Consider the following 16219-nt stretch of genomic DNA (forward strand, 5'->3'; position numbering starts at 1 on the left):
CTCTTCAGCCAGGAAGTGGTGGACCTGAATCTTGCAGTCCAGGAGGCTGGCTCTGCTGGTAACCATTGGATCTGTTGCAGGTCATGGCTGAGAGGTCACAGGTACTTAATTTGATTATTATTGAAGGTAGATCTTTTTCTTCCAAACTTGCATGTCCATCACAGTCACTCAGGGGCCTGATAAAACCCAGATCGCTGAGCCCACCCTGGGAACGTCATATGTAGTGGGTCTGGGGAGAACGTGCATTTCTAACAAGTTTCCAGGTGATGCTGCTGCTGCTGCTGCTGCTCAGGGGCTATACTTTTGAGAACTGCTGCTCTAGCCCCCAAATCATTCCTCACATTCAGGGACGCTCAGTAATTACTGGCCAGCCAAAAAGAATGGAGCCAGTTTCCCCTTGGTTGCTCTCCTGAGTAGCTATGTTCTGCTGTGACTGTGGGCTGGTCCCTGGGCACAGAGGTGGAAAGAACATGTGATTGATCACTCACAGACGGTTGTGACTCTGACTTTCTCGTTGCCAATTCCTTTACGTTCTGAACCTTGCTGAGATGGTTATTTTTCTATTTCTCTCTCTCTGCATGTGTGTGTGTTGTTGGTTGTGCATTTAGGCTGTTAAGAGCTATGACCACATCCTGCAGGCTAGGATCCCACTTTACCTCCTCTCTTGTCTTTCAAGGTGGAATATGGGAGTGAAGCAGTAACAGGAATTCGTTTTTGGAAAGACTGGCAGAGAATGATCTCCAAATAGAGGGGAAACCCAGCACAATTTTTAATTGGGGAAACAAATGAGCTCAGGTCGAGCTGACATTGGCTCCCTCCGCCCTCCCCGCAGAGCATAACCCTGATGAATTTCCCCAACAGCCAGTTTTCTGTAGCGCGAGAAACTGCCGAGGCTGAAGTGGAGGGTCTGTTCAGATATCTGTATCCTTAGTCCCTTCTAAAAAGCAAACTGATACCGAAGTTTTCATCTTGAATACTCTGAAAAGTTTAAACTGCTTTTCTGGTGTTAATTAATGGTTAGACCACTGAATGTATTTTGGTTTTGAGTTAAATCAGCTGATCATTCCTAAGGGTATCAGGGAATTATTTTATAGTTTCTTTTAGGTAAAATATTTTTGAAAGAGAGATCACTGAGATTTTTCTAAGGAAATGCGGTACGTATTTTGCATAACTGGATATTACTGGCATTGGAAGTTGAATGCAGGGCTGTTTCTTTTTTTTTTTCTGGATCTTTAGTGTCACACCTGGGGTTTGAACAATGCTCTTACTTATTTGGTGTTAATTTAAAATGAGAAAAATGAGAATCAGAAAACAGCTGATGATTGCTTTGGAGAAGCATCTGATTTCTTAGGTAACAGTGAGGGAAGCCACATGGATTTGATTCATCTGCATCTCAAAAAGAACACGTTCTTTATCTTAGTATAATACGGGAGGAGAGGTGGAGGGAGGGGAAGACACCCAGCAAAGTGACATCACAATCAGCTAAGGCCGTTTCCAATAAAAAGTCTCCTGTTTGTCGATGAGAAAGCAACCTTGGCTAGTCTCCAAGGATTGGAGGAGAGACTTTTGGGCTCATTGACTTCTTATACCAGACGAGGATAAGGTTATCTTTTCAATCTCTCGTAGCTCCTCTAAATGAATGCTTTACTGAGGGAAACATCCAAATCCAAGTCGGAGATGCACCTTGATGAGGAGATCAGAAAAAAAGTAGGGAAAGTTCACACGCAGGCCAACAGTACAGGTTCTGACTCTCTCCTTTTCCCCTGCAGGTGAATTTTGTGGCCTGCCAGCTCCTTGCTCTGTGTGCTGCTTTCTGGTTCCGCATCTACTTAAGTCCCGGTAAAGCCAGTCCCCATGTCCGGCATGCATTTGCTACCATTTTTGGCATCTATTTTGTCATCTTTTGTTTTGGCTGGTGAGTAGGAGTCTCCCAAATTCTAGTATTTATCGTTCGGGTGTTTTGTGGCAATATTCTTAGCATTTCCCAGGCGCACTAAAGAGAAAAGGATATTTATTCTTACTGTAAAATAATGGGGATGTTGCAGGAATCTCCCCTTACTGTTAAGAACCTGGAACCAATAAACTGACTACTTATTTGAAGTCAATTTGGTGAATTCTTCTTAAAATTAGACATCTGCTGATCTCACCCTGAGTCATGTAAATGGAATGTTATGATGTTTTATTTTCCCAACAAGGAACCTTTCCTAACTGTTGGAGATAATTAGTGTTTTTTTTGCGTCACTGCTAGAGATAAGAGCAATAGTTTCAGTGCTGATCTTAGGGAATGTGTCATTCTTTAACAGAGAAACCCTGTAGAGTAGACTTTTCTTTACTAGGTAAGCCGAGTAAATACCCTGGGTGTGGTACTTCTTGAGGAAGAAATTTTAGGAATGAACATTTCTAGAAGTATAAGTTAAGGGAATTTGTTCAGGATTCTGGAATATTGCTCTTCCCGTCTTTAATGAAAATTTGACAAAGAATGATGAGTATTTTGAATTACCATCAAGTAAGAGTGTTGGTATCTGGGGCAGCTCAGCTTTGATCTTAGTTCTTTAAAATAAAAACAGTCCTGGAGTGCTCTACACTGGAATTTGACACAACATTGTAAAAATTATTATAAATCAATAAAAAATGTTAAAAAATAAAATAAAATTTGCTCTTGATAACTTAGTAGACTGAAACAAAAAAATAAAAACAGTCCTGGAAAAAAAAAGAGCTCTCTTCACTGCAGTTGGCCGACTAGGCCGTGATTTCCTAGAGTCATTTCAAGATACAGTATCTTAATTACATAAACAAAAACACTTGATTTATTTTCTCTTCTGTAAACCTGAGTTAATTGATCATTTGCTTTTTGGCGGGAGTGGAGGTAGAGTGGCAGTGTGGGTGGCTGAGAGGTATGTTAACCAAAATTTACTCAGTGTTCTCTCTCCCTCCCCTGTTCCGTGGTGTATTAAAGGTACTCTGTGCATCTTTTCGTGCTGGTGCTAATGAGCTACGGAATCATGGTCACTGCAAGTGTATCCAACATTCACAGGTAAGACCCTTGTAATGAACAATGCACGGTGAGGTTTTTCGTGAACTTTGAAATGTATTTCCAGGATAAAGAGGTACCCGTCCCTGTTGGCCATATCCTGAGTCCTCTGGGATATCAGAAGGGAGGGATGAGGTCTTAATTGCTCGGAGTCTTCAGAGAAAGCTTTACTTAAAAAAAAGCATGATGCAAATTGGGACTCAGGTGAAAGAGAGTCTGTTGAAATTAGGCAGCCTTATTTGTGATAGCACCAACCTGGAAACAACCCGCATGGTTACCACAACGGACCGCTACTCAGCGATAAAAAAGAAGGGATGATTGACACACACCGTGACATGGATGAATTGCCAAATAAACATCCTGAATGAAAGAGGCCACACAAGTTCTGTTCTCAGAAGTGCAAACTGACCTCTGGTGACAGAAATTGGATCAGAGGTCACCGCGGGTAGGGTGGGTCAGAGAGATGTGAGAGGGAGCCCACGGGGCCTGAAGCAGCCTGGGTAGGGGCGACGGGTTTGTCCGTTATCTTGGATTTAGCTGTGGTTTTCTGAGTACGAAATATTTCATAACTTTGCATACTTTAAAGGTGTCCAATAAAACTGTTAAAAAAGGAAGAAATATTCTATTATGATATTTTGATTTCAAAGTAGAGAAGTAATTTAATTCTACCTTGACGGCTCCATGCTTGGACAGCCAGCGAAGATCCCTGGAGTGTCTGGTTGGCATTGTCTCTGCTTCCCATGGTCTTTCTGAAACCTCAGTATTAATCTGGCCTTTCAGTAACACTGGAATGTGAGCTCTGTGAAAACAAAGACTTTTCTCTTTTGTTTGCTGTTATACCCTCGGAGCCTAAGATAATGCCTGGCACAAGTAAAAACTCAATAAATATTTATGGAATGAATGACTGAGTATATTTGAAAAGACACTTATCCTTCTATGACTTCCTTTCCAGAGGCTTCTCTGAAAAAGGAGATGCCTTATTTCAGCTTCTGAAGGCTCTTTGATAAGACTACTAGTGCAATAGTTTTCTGAAAGCATTGGAATTTAATTTTTTAGGTGTAATCTTGTAATTACTCTCAATAACTTCCTGGTTTTCAAGGGGAACTATTATCTGCCTGCTTTTAACTTGTACAGACACTCCACTTTGTATCCAGATGAGCTCTGGAAATCTGATTTCTAGTCATTTCTCTTCTAAGTGCCCTTCAGAAGGGAAATAGGAAATCTGTATTTCTAATATGGTAAGGATGGGTTTTGGAAATTCTTCATAATATGACAAAGTGCTTTTTTTCAGTGGGAGGTAAAAATGCCTGGCTTTTCCTAAATGTGCTGTTGGAAGCAATTAAATGATGAATAAAAATGTCATTGCATCTCTAGAGCATATTTGTCGGCTTCCCCCACACTTGTGTGATGCTGAGGGGGTGTGGTCCATTTTTCAGAGGGTCAAGCTCTGTTTCCAGGTTCCCTGTGTCGGTCTCTGGCCAGGAATGGAGTCCTCCGGCCTTGGCAGAGAGGCTTTCTGTTTTCCCACAATAATATTGTGGTAGCAGAGGGCCATGTCATAAGACCGAGAGGGAAAAATACCAGAACAAGTTTCTGCCCCTCTTTTTTTGCTGTGTGGCTGCCAGTACTGCAGAAGTAGGGAGTGGTTCACATTTCCCGATGGAGGGAAGTTGTTTCCTCTTGCCGCTGGAAAAGATCACTAGCCTGGAGTCAGGAAACCTGGCTTGCTAGCAGTGTGAGTATGGGAAAGCCAGGCAACTCCTCTGCACATCAGGTTTCCCGCTAAATGTGGGCTTTGTGGTGGTTTGAACTTGTTCTCTTGAAGACCAGGATTTCTGGGTTCTTGGTGAATAGTTTTCCCCTTGCCATCACTGCGTTACGAGTTCTCTCTGACGGCTGAGGAAGAGGAGAGGAGGACGAGCATTTGCTGCCATGTGGAACTGACCCACTTCAGGACTGACTGTGGCTATTCAGGATTTGTCTAGAGAGTTCTTGGGGTACCATGTCCACTTCCTCCCTAAGCCACTATGTTGGGCAGAAACCACAGGCATTAATTTACTTTATATGAACCAACTGGAACAGAATATAGTGCCTCCTAGGACGGACAGGCCTTCTAGGGGAACTTGATGATAATTACCAAGTTTGCAATGCTTGCTTGGTGTCAAGGGCTAGACCAAGCTCTTTTAAATACATTGTTTCATTATTTTTGATGTAAATGATGTACTAAATAGGAGTTTGTGATTTTTAAAATTAATTTCTATATTTATATTTAAATATAAATATTTTTATATATTATACATTTATATTTATAGTTAAATATATTTTATATTATACACTTATATTTATATTTAAATATAAGTATATTTAACACATTTGTTATATATTTATATTAAAATATAACTATTTGATGTTTATTTTATTATATATGCATTATATATGCATTATATATCATATATAATTATATATATTATATATATTATTACGTTTAATATTGTCTACCATTATTGCAAATATATTCTTTCTAGGACAACTCCATAGGATATAGTTTTTTTTTTCCTGAGATGAAAAATTTGAAAGCTCAGAGAGGTCAATCTGTATACAGTTCAGGGAGTTTCCACAGAGTGAATACATTCCTGGAACCACTACGCAGGCCAGTAAGGGTAATGTTACCATCACTCATGTTCCAGTCTCTGCCACACCCTCCTTTCCTAACATGACTACTGTCCCGACTTCTCACAGCACAGATTAGTTTTGCCAGTGCTGGGATCTGAACTCAGGTTGGTCTGTCTCCAGAAAACATGCTCTCTCTGCCGCTCCTGGATTCCTTAGATGTTTCAGGTTTGTCCAGGGCATGAGTGCATTGCCCTCTTGTTTGGGGATGCAGTACTTGGCCCCAGCCTTGATCAGTGGGTCTTATTATAACAACTGAATTGAACTGGCTTTTCTCTCTGGGTGTGTGGGGGAGGGGTCACGGCAAGGTTGGGTCTAGCTCCTGTGGAGGAGAAAGAGGAAGCAGAGGCATGGCTGCGCTTGAAAGGGTCCTGGAAGAGTGTCTTGAATCTGCTTGTGCTTCTGCCGTGACCCTTGTGAACTGGCTTAAGAAAGGGACTAGGAGGTGGGGGCAGAAAGACCTCACTCCGTTCCACGGCTTCCGCTCCTCGGGGAGCTGGGTTTTCTTATCATTTGCTTTGTGCACCATCTTCTTGGTTTGGAGAGGGTTAAGTATGAACCCTGGGTAAGGAAAAATTGTCTTTTGTGTGGTAACATCTTTGTTTGCCAATGATGGTAAAGAGAAAGTCAAGTCACGGGGCTTTAGAGTTTACAAAACCCCTTCACACTCAGCCGGCTTTCCCTTGCTACCAGGTGAATTTTTATTATCCCTACTTGACTGTTCCTTTGGTTGATCTAGTCTTCATGAGCGGTTTTAATGTGAATTTGTGAATTTCAGTATAACTTAATATCAGGATATATATCTTCCCTGTTTTATGACACATGTTTAAAAGTCATCCCTCCTGAATTTATGTCTGTTTCTGATGAGTGTCTGAACCATTACAGATGTTTAATGTTCTCATTTCAGTTTCATCTCCACTGACAGTTAAGTGAACCCCTCCTGTGCCCAAGGGTTGGGATACTCAAGGTCACAATGAGTTGGGGAAACAGATACACATGTAGACTTTTAATATTATAATTCTGTATGTTAACCTGTTGCACTGGAGACGTGCAGGCAGTGGAGCGATGACTTGTGTTGGGAGTGGGGGTGGGATGAGTAAGGCTATGTCAGGTGACGTGGGAGCTGAGTCTTCTGATAATTAGGCAGTTTCCAGATAGACCATAGGGTGGAGGAAAGAGTTGCAGGCAGAGGGAGGAGCACGTGGAAAGGGATCTGGCCTGAAAATGCAGGATGGAGTTCTGGAAAGGGAGCAGTCCAGGGCAGTTTAACCTGGGTGGACATGGAGCGTGGCTGGAGGGGGGGGGTCCAGGGAGACAAGGCAGAGCTCAGCCTGGGAAGCACCTTGTGTGCTGGATTCAGGAGCTCTGATGCGACTAGATGGGGACCCACTGGAGACTTTTAAGACAAATGACATTTTAGTTGTTTGTTCATGCTACATACACACCAGTGGTGAATGGAACACACATGACCGCCCTTGGCTTGATGGAGCCTTCAGGCTACTAAGGGAGACAGTAGTTAATCAGATTATCACATAGCTTTATAAGTACAAATTGATGAATTTAAAAAATTTTATTTGTTGCTTTATTACATTTTTACATTTATTTGGAGGGGGAGGTAATTAGATTTATTTATTTTTTCCTTAATGGAGGTACTGGGGATTGAACCCAGGACCTTGTGCATGCTAAGCATGCACTCTACCACTTAGCTGTACCCTCCCCTTGATGTTCTGAATGGTGCACATTTGTGTGTATGTGCATTACTAGTTTATACTAGAGGGTGGTCAGGGCCCGTCTGTGAAGGAAGCCAAGGAGTGCACGTGAGCAGGTGGTAACTGAAGCCTTAGACATCGACAGGGAGGGTCCTGAGCTGAGCACTGGGGATGCTAACGCCGAGGGAGTAGATGGAGGAAGATGAGCTGAGCAAGAGCCTTGGAGGAATTAACCAGAGAGATGGGAAGAAACCAAAGAGCATGGAAGCCAAGAGAACAAAGTGTCTCAGGAAGGGAGTGGTCGGCAGTATGGTGATGGTTTATATATTAGGAAGATCATTGTGTAAGCAGGTTGGTTTGTGCAGAGGAGAATCTGAACGCAAGACCTTACAGGTCCGCGATTCCCAGCTTTGGCTGCACGTTAGAGTTGCACCTGCCAGGTGCACCCCATACCAATACCAATAAAATCAGAGTACCTGAGGGGTGAGGCTGTGGGCTCTCCAGGTGATTCCATTATGCTGCCAAAGTTGAGCACTACGGCAGTGGTCCAGGTGAGAAAGGATGAAGGGCTCGAGGTCATGGATGTGACAGTGAAGGGATGGGATGGGCTGAGATGTAGATAGGACTTTGTGACCAGTTGCCTGGGTGTGGCGGGGTGAGGGAGAGGAAGAAGGGAAAATGGACTGAGCACACTGCTGTCATGCACAATAATCTGATCCTCTGTGTTCTTGGTTCCAGATACTCCTTTTTTGTAGCAATGGGATACCTTACAATATGCCACATCAGCCGGATATACATCTTCCACTATGGAATTCTCACTACAGATTTTTCTGGGTGAGTATCTTGATTTGGTTGAGGCCAGCTGAACTGCTGACTTTGAATCAGAACCTTGGGGTCTGTAAAATGCGCACAGAAGAGTCATTGGGGGCTGGTTACATCGGCTGGTAAGACTGCTAATGAATTTAGTTCTGAGGACGTGCGTGTAAGTTATACCAAGTATATCTGGTGGATTCCTGCTGACATGGAGACAGGGGATTTTGTTGTTGCTGCCGAGTGCCAAAGTATAGACGTTAGATCTTTACGAAGAGTAATGGAAAGAGTGAAAGCACATGCTTCTCTGACTGACCACGATGGGTCTGAACAGATACCAGTGAACCTGAAATGAGTCTAGAGGAGTTCCCACTGCCTTCATCTGCAGCCCTAGGAAGCCTGTGGAACTATGTACTTCCCTCGCTGTGACTCCAGCAGTCCCTTACTTTCTCCCCCCGCGTGCTGGCATAGTTGATAGGAGTTTGGGAGCATTCTACAGAAGCTGTAATGTCATCACCCCCCTGTTCAGTCATCTAGGGAGCAGGGGATTCGGAGGGGCAGAAGCAACAAGCAGATGAGGAAGTCCAGCCTGAGCCTCCTGTGTCTCCCTCAGCTGCTGGGGCCAGGCCCCGGGCTGCACAGTTTGCATTGTATGTTGGCGCCCCCTGTTGTTGTGCAAGACAGCAGTCCTGGCCTAGGTTGCGGCTGATTGGAAGTTTGCTGTGCTTGGATTCTCCGAACCTGCCAAACTGCTTTCTTGTCTGAATCCTTGCTTTCCTAGGATGTATGTATTATAAGTGGATTTGTATTATGAACAAAGGATTGATGAAAATATAAAGTATAACTTTTTGGATCTAAAATTACCTGTTGGGGAAAATAAGATCCCTGAGTGTCAGATGTGGCTCGATGCTGGCCGGCCTGCTGTGATTGGTTGGCTCTTTTGACATCTCTAGCTTATGACTGCATTGTCTCATTGTACCATCGTAGCTTTACCAGGACAGAGAACTTAAGCATTTTAGGTCCAAAGATTAAGGTACCAGAGGTAGGTTTTATTGGAATGTTGCTCAAAATGGAGTTTCACTTAATGTTTTAGAAACAGGTTATTTTTCGGTTGGGAGTTGGTATGGAAAATAGAAATGGATGAGTGGGTACCATTTCTGGTAAATTGCCTGAAGTCTGTATCAGAAGGCATTGAGTGAGTGAGTGTGTGTGTGTGTGTGTGTGTGTGTGTGTGGTGGGGAGAGTGGCACTGTTGTATCTTTTTACTCCAAACACATCTCCATCTGCCTGTTTTCCCCTTACTTCATTTCCTCCTATATTTCTTTATCCAAATTACACTAACAATTTTAGGTTCAGGAAGAAAAAACTCATTTTCTTTGGCTTGTTTGTTTTCAGTCGTGAAAAAAATTCACAGGACAAAGAAGAAGTGGCCCTACCTCAGCCACGCTGGACTCGAACTCTGGTTTCAGATTCGTCACATGGTTCCCATAAATTCAAGTGCAGGGGCTCTGACTGATGGGTGTGTAAACATCCAAAGACAGGGCCTGCTTCTCAAGGGCTGGGTAAACAGTGCAGCTCAACGCCTGTTGCCTTTGAGGAAGTCCCTTGGCTGCATGAAGGCGCTTTTCTGTGTCCTTCCTTTGCTTGTACGATGTGCTTGTATCTCTTGGGTTTTGTATTTTTGCTCCCACCCCAAAAGCATGAATTGCATCATAAACCAACAAACATGTCTTCGGTTATATCATGTTTTGATTGAAAGGCAACATGGATGGTGTTTGAGTTTTATCATAAGTCGGTGACTATGGATTTGACCCTGGAATCGCGGTACCTTGTGCAGTCCAAGCTTGGCATCTGCCCTACCCACAAGTTTAAATAAATGGATGGATGAGAAAGCATTCCGAACGGACTTCCTCTAAGCAGAAGCCTCTGGTGCTCTCCCTGTGCCCGCAGGGAAGTAAGAACGTAGGAGGACTCTCTCCATGTCCTTTTAGTGAGCAGGCTGTAGTTCTAGTTGGTGGATTTGAGATCTGCTTTTCCACAAGTTATCCGTATGCTGTGTTTTACAAACCCATGATCACATGTGTGAGTTGTTTCTTATTTAAGTTGCTAGAAACTTCTTCAGATGTTTAAAAGAGTGTATTATTGAGAATACTGTCTGGATGATGTGTAACAATATTTGACCCATAGCTTCCCCCCACCGCCAAAAAGGGGTATTTTTTCCTAAAGAATGACAACAATATGTTCTTACATGTGCTCACAGGTGCAGATTTCGTACTGAATAGTTGTTTTTTTAATTGACATTGAACTAGATATTCAGTACGAGGTATTGCCTTTGTCAGGTTCTCTGAGAAGCAGATGCCAAGGTGGGAACAGACGTATGAGATTTGTTGAGTGAAATACCTGGGAGGGAAGACCAGGAGGCAGCTGGATGAGGCTGGGGGAGCCATCGGGTTGGAAATGCACGTCTGAGCCCTGAGATGGGAGAGGGAAGGGACGAAGGGACGTCCTGGGACTGCAGTGCAGGGCTAAGAAAGTTTCAGCGAGTTCAATGATAAGTCCTCGAGCTAGAATTCCGTGGCTGGGGAGCACCCTGCCTTGTATGGAGGGTCCGCTGGGTACCGTGCTGCGCTCAGTCACCGGCTGAGAGCAGCCTCAGGGAGGTGCGCGCTCAGCACTGGAGCCGGTCAGTTACACTCCCCCAGCAGCTGATCTGAGAGGTGCGTTCCTGTGCCCACTGTTTATGTGAATATAAATGCTCTGCTGAACATGTGCCTAATTATGGAACACATGAAATCTAACCTCACATAGAGGAAAACAAATCTTATATTTGTACGGAGAAGGGCAGGCTACTTCCATGACAGATTTCCTTTATTGTTAAATCAATCTTTTAGGCCCTTTTAAAATGAAGTTGTGGATTAAATCAAATGTAGGAACTTGGTTTGTAAATTGCATAGTCATCAGAATGTGTGGCCTCAAATTACAAAAAAAAAAAATTTGTGTCAGGCCTTGTGTAAGGAAGGCTAGGACCTGAGGTCCTGGGACTGATTCCTGGGACTTAACAATCTTACAGGGAAAGAAAAAGACAAAAAGGCTTTGGAAACAAAAACAGTCATATTTGGAAACTACCTTGAATGTGAAGCTTAGGATGAGTCCCTTTCAAGAAAACTAGTTGCTGGCATCTGTTACGCATTCTGGGTCAGAGGTCTTATTGAGTATCGGGAAGATGAGCTGCAAAGTTCTATTGGTCTGTCAGACCAAAGTAGTCTTTTTTTTTCAATTGAAGTATATAGTCAGTTACAATGTGTCAATTTCTAGTGTGCAGCCCAATGTCCCAGTCATGTGCATACATACATGTATTCATTTTCATATTCTTTTTCATTAAAGGTTATTACAAGATATTGAATATAGTTCCCTGTGCTATGCAGATGAAATTTGACTTTTTAATCCGTTTTTATATTTAGTGGTTAATATTTGCCAATCTCAAACTCCCAAATTTATCCCTTCCCACCCCATTTCCCCCAGTAATCATAAGATTGTTTACTACGTTTGCAAGTGTTTCTGTTTTGTAGATGAGTTCATTAGCGTCCTTTTCTTTCTTCCTTTCTTTTCCACATATAAGTGATATCATAGGGGTTTTTCTTTCTCTTTCTCACTTCCTTCACTTAGAATGACGATCTCCAGGTCCACCCATGTTGCTGCAAATGGTGTTATTCTTTCTTCTGGCTGAGTAGTATTCCATTGTATAAATACCCCACATCTTCTTTATCCAGTCATCTGTCGATGGACATTTGGGTTGCTGCCATGTCTTGGCTATTGTGTATAGTGCTACTATGAACATTGGGGTGCATGTGCCCTTTCAAATCAGAGTTCTCTCTGGATATATATGCCCAGGAGTGGGATTCAAATTGGTTTCATAGGAAGTTTCAATGGTCCTTATTTCTAAAACCCAAGCCTCCATGTTTGGGAAGCAGGGTTTTTTTGTTCTTTTTTTTCCCCCCAAGGTAAGAGTGTTGTCAAAACCAGTGCCAGCTCTGAGCATGTCTTGCTGCCATAGAACAGCCACTTTGGTGGCTCCCTTGTCGGCCACACCCACTTCTCCCCAGTTGGGGCAGAGCACCGCCGCCCCTCCCTTCCACAATCAGACTCATTTCCCCTTCTCTTTGCCTCACACAACATGAGGAATCTTGTTTTCAATGCTGACCATTGAGCTTTTGCAAATAAGATGCAAAGTTGAGCGTTCGTGTTAAGATTTCAAGGGGCGTTCGTTGGTTCTTTTCTTTAATATAGTTTATCTTATCAGTTTATATTGATAGTGTAAAATATCACATGCTTATTTTAAAGAGATGGAAAATAGAATGAGAACGAGAGGAATTAAAGAAGGGAACGGGCTTATAGAGAGGTGGCTGAGTGCAGCTGACCTATCAGCTTTGGCCTAAAGGTGGTTTGTGTCCAGTCCCATCCTCCCACACCTGGGCCTGGCCTGGGCTCAGGGCACAGAGGCTGTGTGGCATCCTAGGGTCATCCCAGGGCTGCTGGTCATAGAATGCTGACCAAAACCTCAGCCTTCTATGCAAATGAGCCATCAGTCCATATGGGTCAGAGGCAGCAAATTCAGTAAGAAGCCACCAGAGTAGAGATCAGAAAATCAGGCTAAACCAAGAAGGTTTGAAGGAAAGGATGGTAGTTGGGTAGGGGGATTTTTATCTTGTCTCATTGGGCAAGAGCAGAGCTATTAAAGGAACTAAACTAGGCTAGATGATTGGAAAAACAGGCACCATTGTTAATTGCAGCTTTATGGAGCTATAATTCACATACCACGTAGTTCACCCATTTAAGGTATACAATTCAGCAGGTTTTGACATACACAGAGTGAACTCAGAGAGTGCAACCATTTACCACAGTTAATTTTACAACATTTTCATCACCCCCAAAGAAGCCTGTATGCAGTAGCTGTCACCCCTCATTTCCTCCCAGCTCCCCCAGCCTTGGGCAACCAGCAGTCTACTTCATTTCTCTGTGGATTTGCCTCTTCTAGACATTTCAGATAAATGGAATCATATAATATGTGGCCATTTGTGTCTAGCCTCTTCAACTCAGCATATTTTCAAGGTCTATCCACGTTGTGGTGTGTGGATCAGTACTTCATTCTTTTTATTGCTGAGTAATATTCTATCAGATAGACATATAACATTTTATTTATCCATCCATCAATTGATGGGCACTGGGTTTATTTCCTTTTGGGCTGTTATGAATAATGTTGCTCTGAACAGGTGCATACATGTTTTTGTGTAGACATATTTTTATTTCTCATGGGTATGTAACTGGGAGTGGAACTGCTTGGTCATACAGTAATTCTACATTTAACCTTTTGAGAAACTGCCAGACTGTTTCTCAAGTGGCTGCACCATTTCGTATTCTCACCAGTGATGTAGGAGGGTTCCGGTTCTCCACCTCCTGGCCAGCTGAGCCTGTCTTTTTGATTCTAGTCGTCCTAGTGCTTATGAAGTGGCATCTCGTTGTTTGGAGCAGCATTTCTCTGGTGGCTGATTACTGTTGAGCATCTTTTCATTTGCTTATTCCCCATTTGTATATCTTTTGTTTTAGATCCATTGGCCATTTTTCAATGGGTTATTTCTGTCTTTTTATTGTTGAGTTGTAAGTGTTCTTTATATATTGTAGTACAAGTTCCTTAGCACATAATGTGATTTGCTCATATTTTCATGCATTCTGTGAAATGTCTTTCCACTTTCTTGACGGTGTGTGTCCTTTGAAGCACAAAAATTAAGTTTTAATGACACCCATTTAATCTTTTTTTTTTTCTTTTCCTTGTGCTTTCGGTGTTACATCTAGGAAGCCATCACCAACTCTAAGGTCATGGAGATTTATGCCTGTGTTTTCTTAGAGTTTTATAGTTGTAGCTCTTATATTTAGGTCTTTGACCCATTTTGAATTCCTTTTTGTATTCTTATGTGGCTTTCTAGTTGTCCCATCACTGTTTGTTGAAAAGTCTGTTCTCGCCTCCATTGAATTATCTTGGCATCCTTAGGCTTTTATTTGATGGCTTTTTTCAAATTAAGATTCATGTTACTTTTTTGTCAGTAAGTGGTTTACTTACAAGCAGCTACATTTTACGATCCTTTTACTATGGGGTGATTGCCTTTAAACAGAACAAAGCACATTAGACCAGATTAGGATGAAGAAGCCAAACTATGTATCCATCCAGGTGGAACCAGGGCCCGGGAGTAGGTGTCTCCCACACCAGTGCTGCTTGCACTTAAGGGTGCATTTGAATTCCCTGGAGGCCTTGTTAAAGCGCAGGTTCTCATTTTCTGGGTTTGGAATGGAGTGTGGGATTCCAACGTTTCAAACGAGCTCCAGGCGGCGCTGGCGGTGCTGGTCCTAGAACTGAGCCGTGAGTAGTAGCGTAAGGGGGGCTTTGCAGTGCGACCTGGTTGTGCAGCATTGTTACAGCTACTGATTTAAAGTGATTTGGAAGGGAAATAAAAATTGTTTTCAATTCAGTGTTTTTGTATTTATTCATCTTCAAGATGAAAAACTACCGTGCTCAGAAATGGAATAAAAGATTTCCTTTTTCCCTCAGTGGCAAAACCTTGCCGATCTTGACTATTTTCTCTCTTCCTTTTAGGCCCCTGATGATTGTCACTCAGAAGATCACAACCTTAGCGTTCCAAGTTCATGACGGTGAGAAAAACACCCTCCTCCTGGTTCTAAGAGCGAGCCTGACATTCAGGGCTCTTCATGAGGCCCAAGTCCAGACACGGGCTGGCAGATCTTGCTGTGTCTTGTAAAAAAAAATTTGCAGCATGCTTTAATCACAGCTTTTTACTTTCCCAGCTATTATTTCCCATTTCCCTGCTGAATCTGGAGTGTTGAGTATTGACATATTTGCATTGAGAACAGTGGGTTTTCTGTCTAGCTTTACAGTGTTTTAAATTTAAGTTAATTTGTGGCACTCTCTGTCCTTCCTTTCCCAATCTGTTAAGAAGAAATGGCATCCTTTTTCTTTGGTTTAATCTCTGAGATGCTTATGAGGTAATAAGAGTAAACAGCATTGGCTAGTTGACTTTTTTTGTGGAGGGAGGGCTTGGAAAATTATCTAATGAATTCAGCCTGACCCTATAAAAAGCTGGGAGGAATCTTCTGTTTGTAGAAAACTGAACCTTTTTTCTCTCAGACCCTTCCTGAAAATGGCCAGAAAGTGTGATTATTGCCACTGTTAAAACTGAGTTACACTTCAGCTGGGCAGGAGATTTCAATATGGGCTTAAGAGATGCCAGATGCAATTAAAAGTCTATTCTGCGGATTTGACTGCCTCTGGCACATGCTTTCCGACTGTTGACATTCCCTTGTGTGTTGACAGGTTGAGAAGATTTTGCCTCTGCTAGCAGGTCTTCTTGTTTATCCTTAAAGCTCGGAAACTGATTTAATTTCATTTTGACCCTGTTTATTCCTACTTCATTCTTGGTGATTAGTCATTATGTAGAGAATGGAGTAATTTTATTCCGAGGATGGTCTTTCTAGGGTGACCAGTGCTCTTGCCTTGCCCAGAATCGAGAGTTTCCCGGGGTCTGAGATTTTTTAGTGCCCAAATCGGGAAAGTTCTGGGCAGAGCGGGGTGAGTTGGTCCGTGTTTCTGTACCTGAAAACCATTTGGTAGTGGCTCTAGACAAACATAAGCAACATAAATCGATGGCTAAAATCAATTTAATTTTGGGATTGCTAGAGCTGTATGTACTATTTGATAAGATCTTAGAAAAAAGTGTGATTTTTTTTTTTAACATCGCTTCTTGGCTTGGTTTTGTTTTGAATACATAGGCTTTTTGACTACATTCACTTTTTAAAGCATTCTCAGTTTACCCTATTTTGGAGGGAATATTGCTTGCATGAAGCAAAATGTTTACTTGCCTTTTTCTTTTTTTTCTTGTGTGTAGGAGGAATAAGTGAATTCCACAAACACTTTGTCTTCTCACCATAATCA

The 16219-nt window shown here is 42.5% G+C and overlaps 1 protein-coding gene across 4 annotated transcripts in view; it reads left to right on the forward strand.

Moving 5' to 3' along the window:
* Positions 1–16219, forward strand: part of MBOAT1 (membrane bound glycerophospholipid O-acyltransferase 1) — a 186722-nt gene that overhangs the window by 148195 nt on the left and 22308 nt on the right. For all 4 annotated transcript variants that reach the window (XR_012062322.1, XM_072945599.1, XM_072945598.1 and 1 more), the window contains 4 exons: positions 1770–1915; positions 2957–3034; positions 8149–8244; positions 14867–14922. Coding sequence is in view for 3 of the 4 variants with exons in the window: in XM_072945597.1 (XP_072801698.1) it covers positions 1770–1915; positions 2957–3034; positions 8149–8244; positions 14867–14922 (376 nt within the window). In the remaining variant the exon portion in view is untranslated. The remainder of the gene's footprint in view (positions 1–1769; positions 1916–2956; positions 3035–8148; positions 8245–14866; positions 14923–16219) is intronic.

This window comes from Vicugna pacos, chromosome 20 (genome assembly GCF_048564905.1).
Source record: "Vicugna pacos chromosome 20, VicPac4, whole genome shotgun sequence".
NCBI classification, from domain to species: Eukaryota; Metazoa; Chordata; class Mammalia; order Artiodactyla; family Camelidae; genus Vicugna; species Vicugna pacos.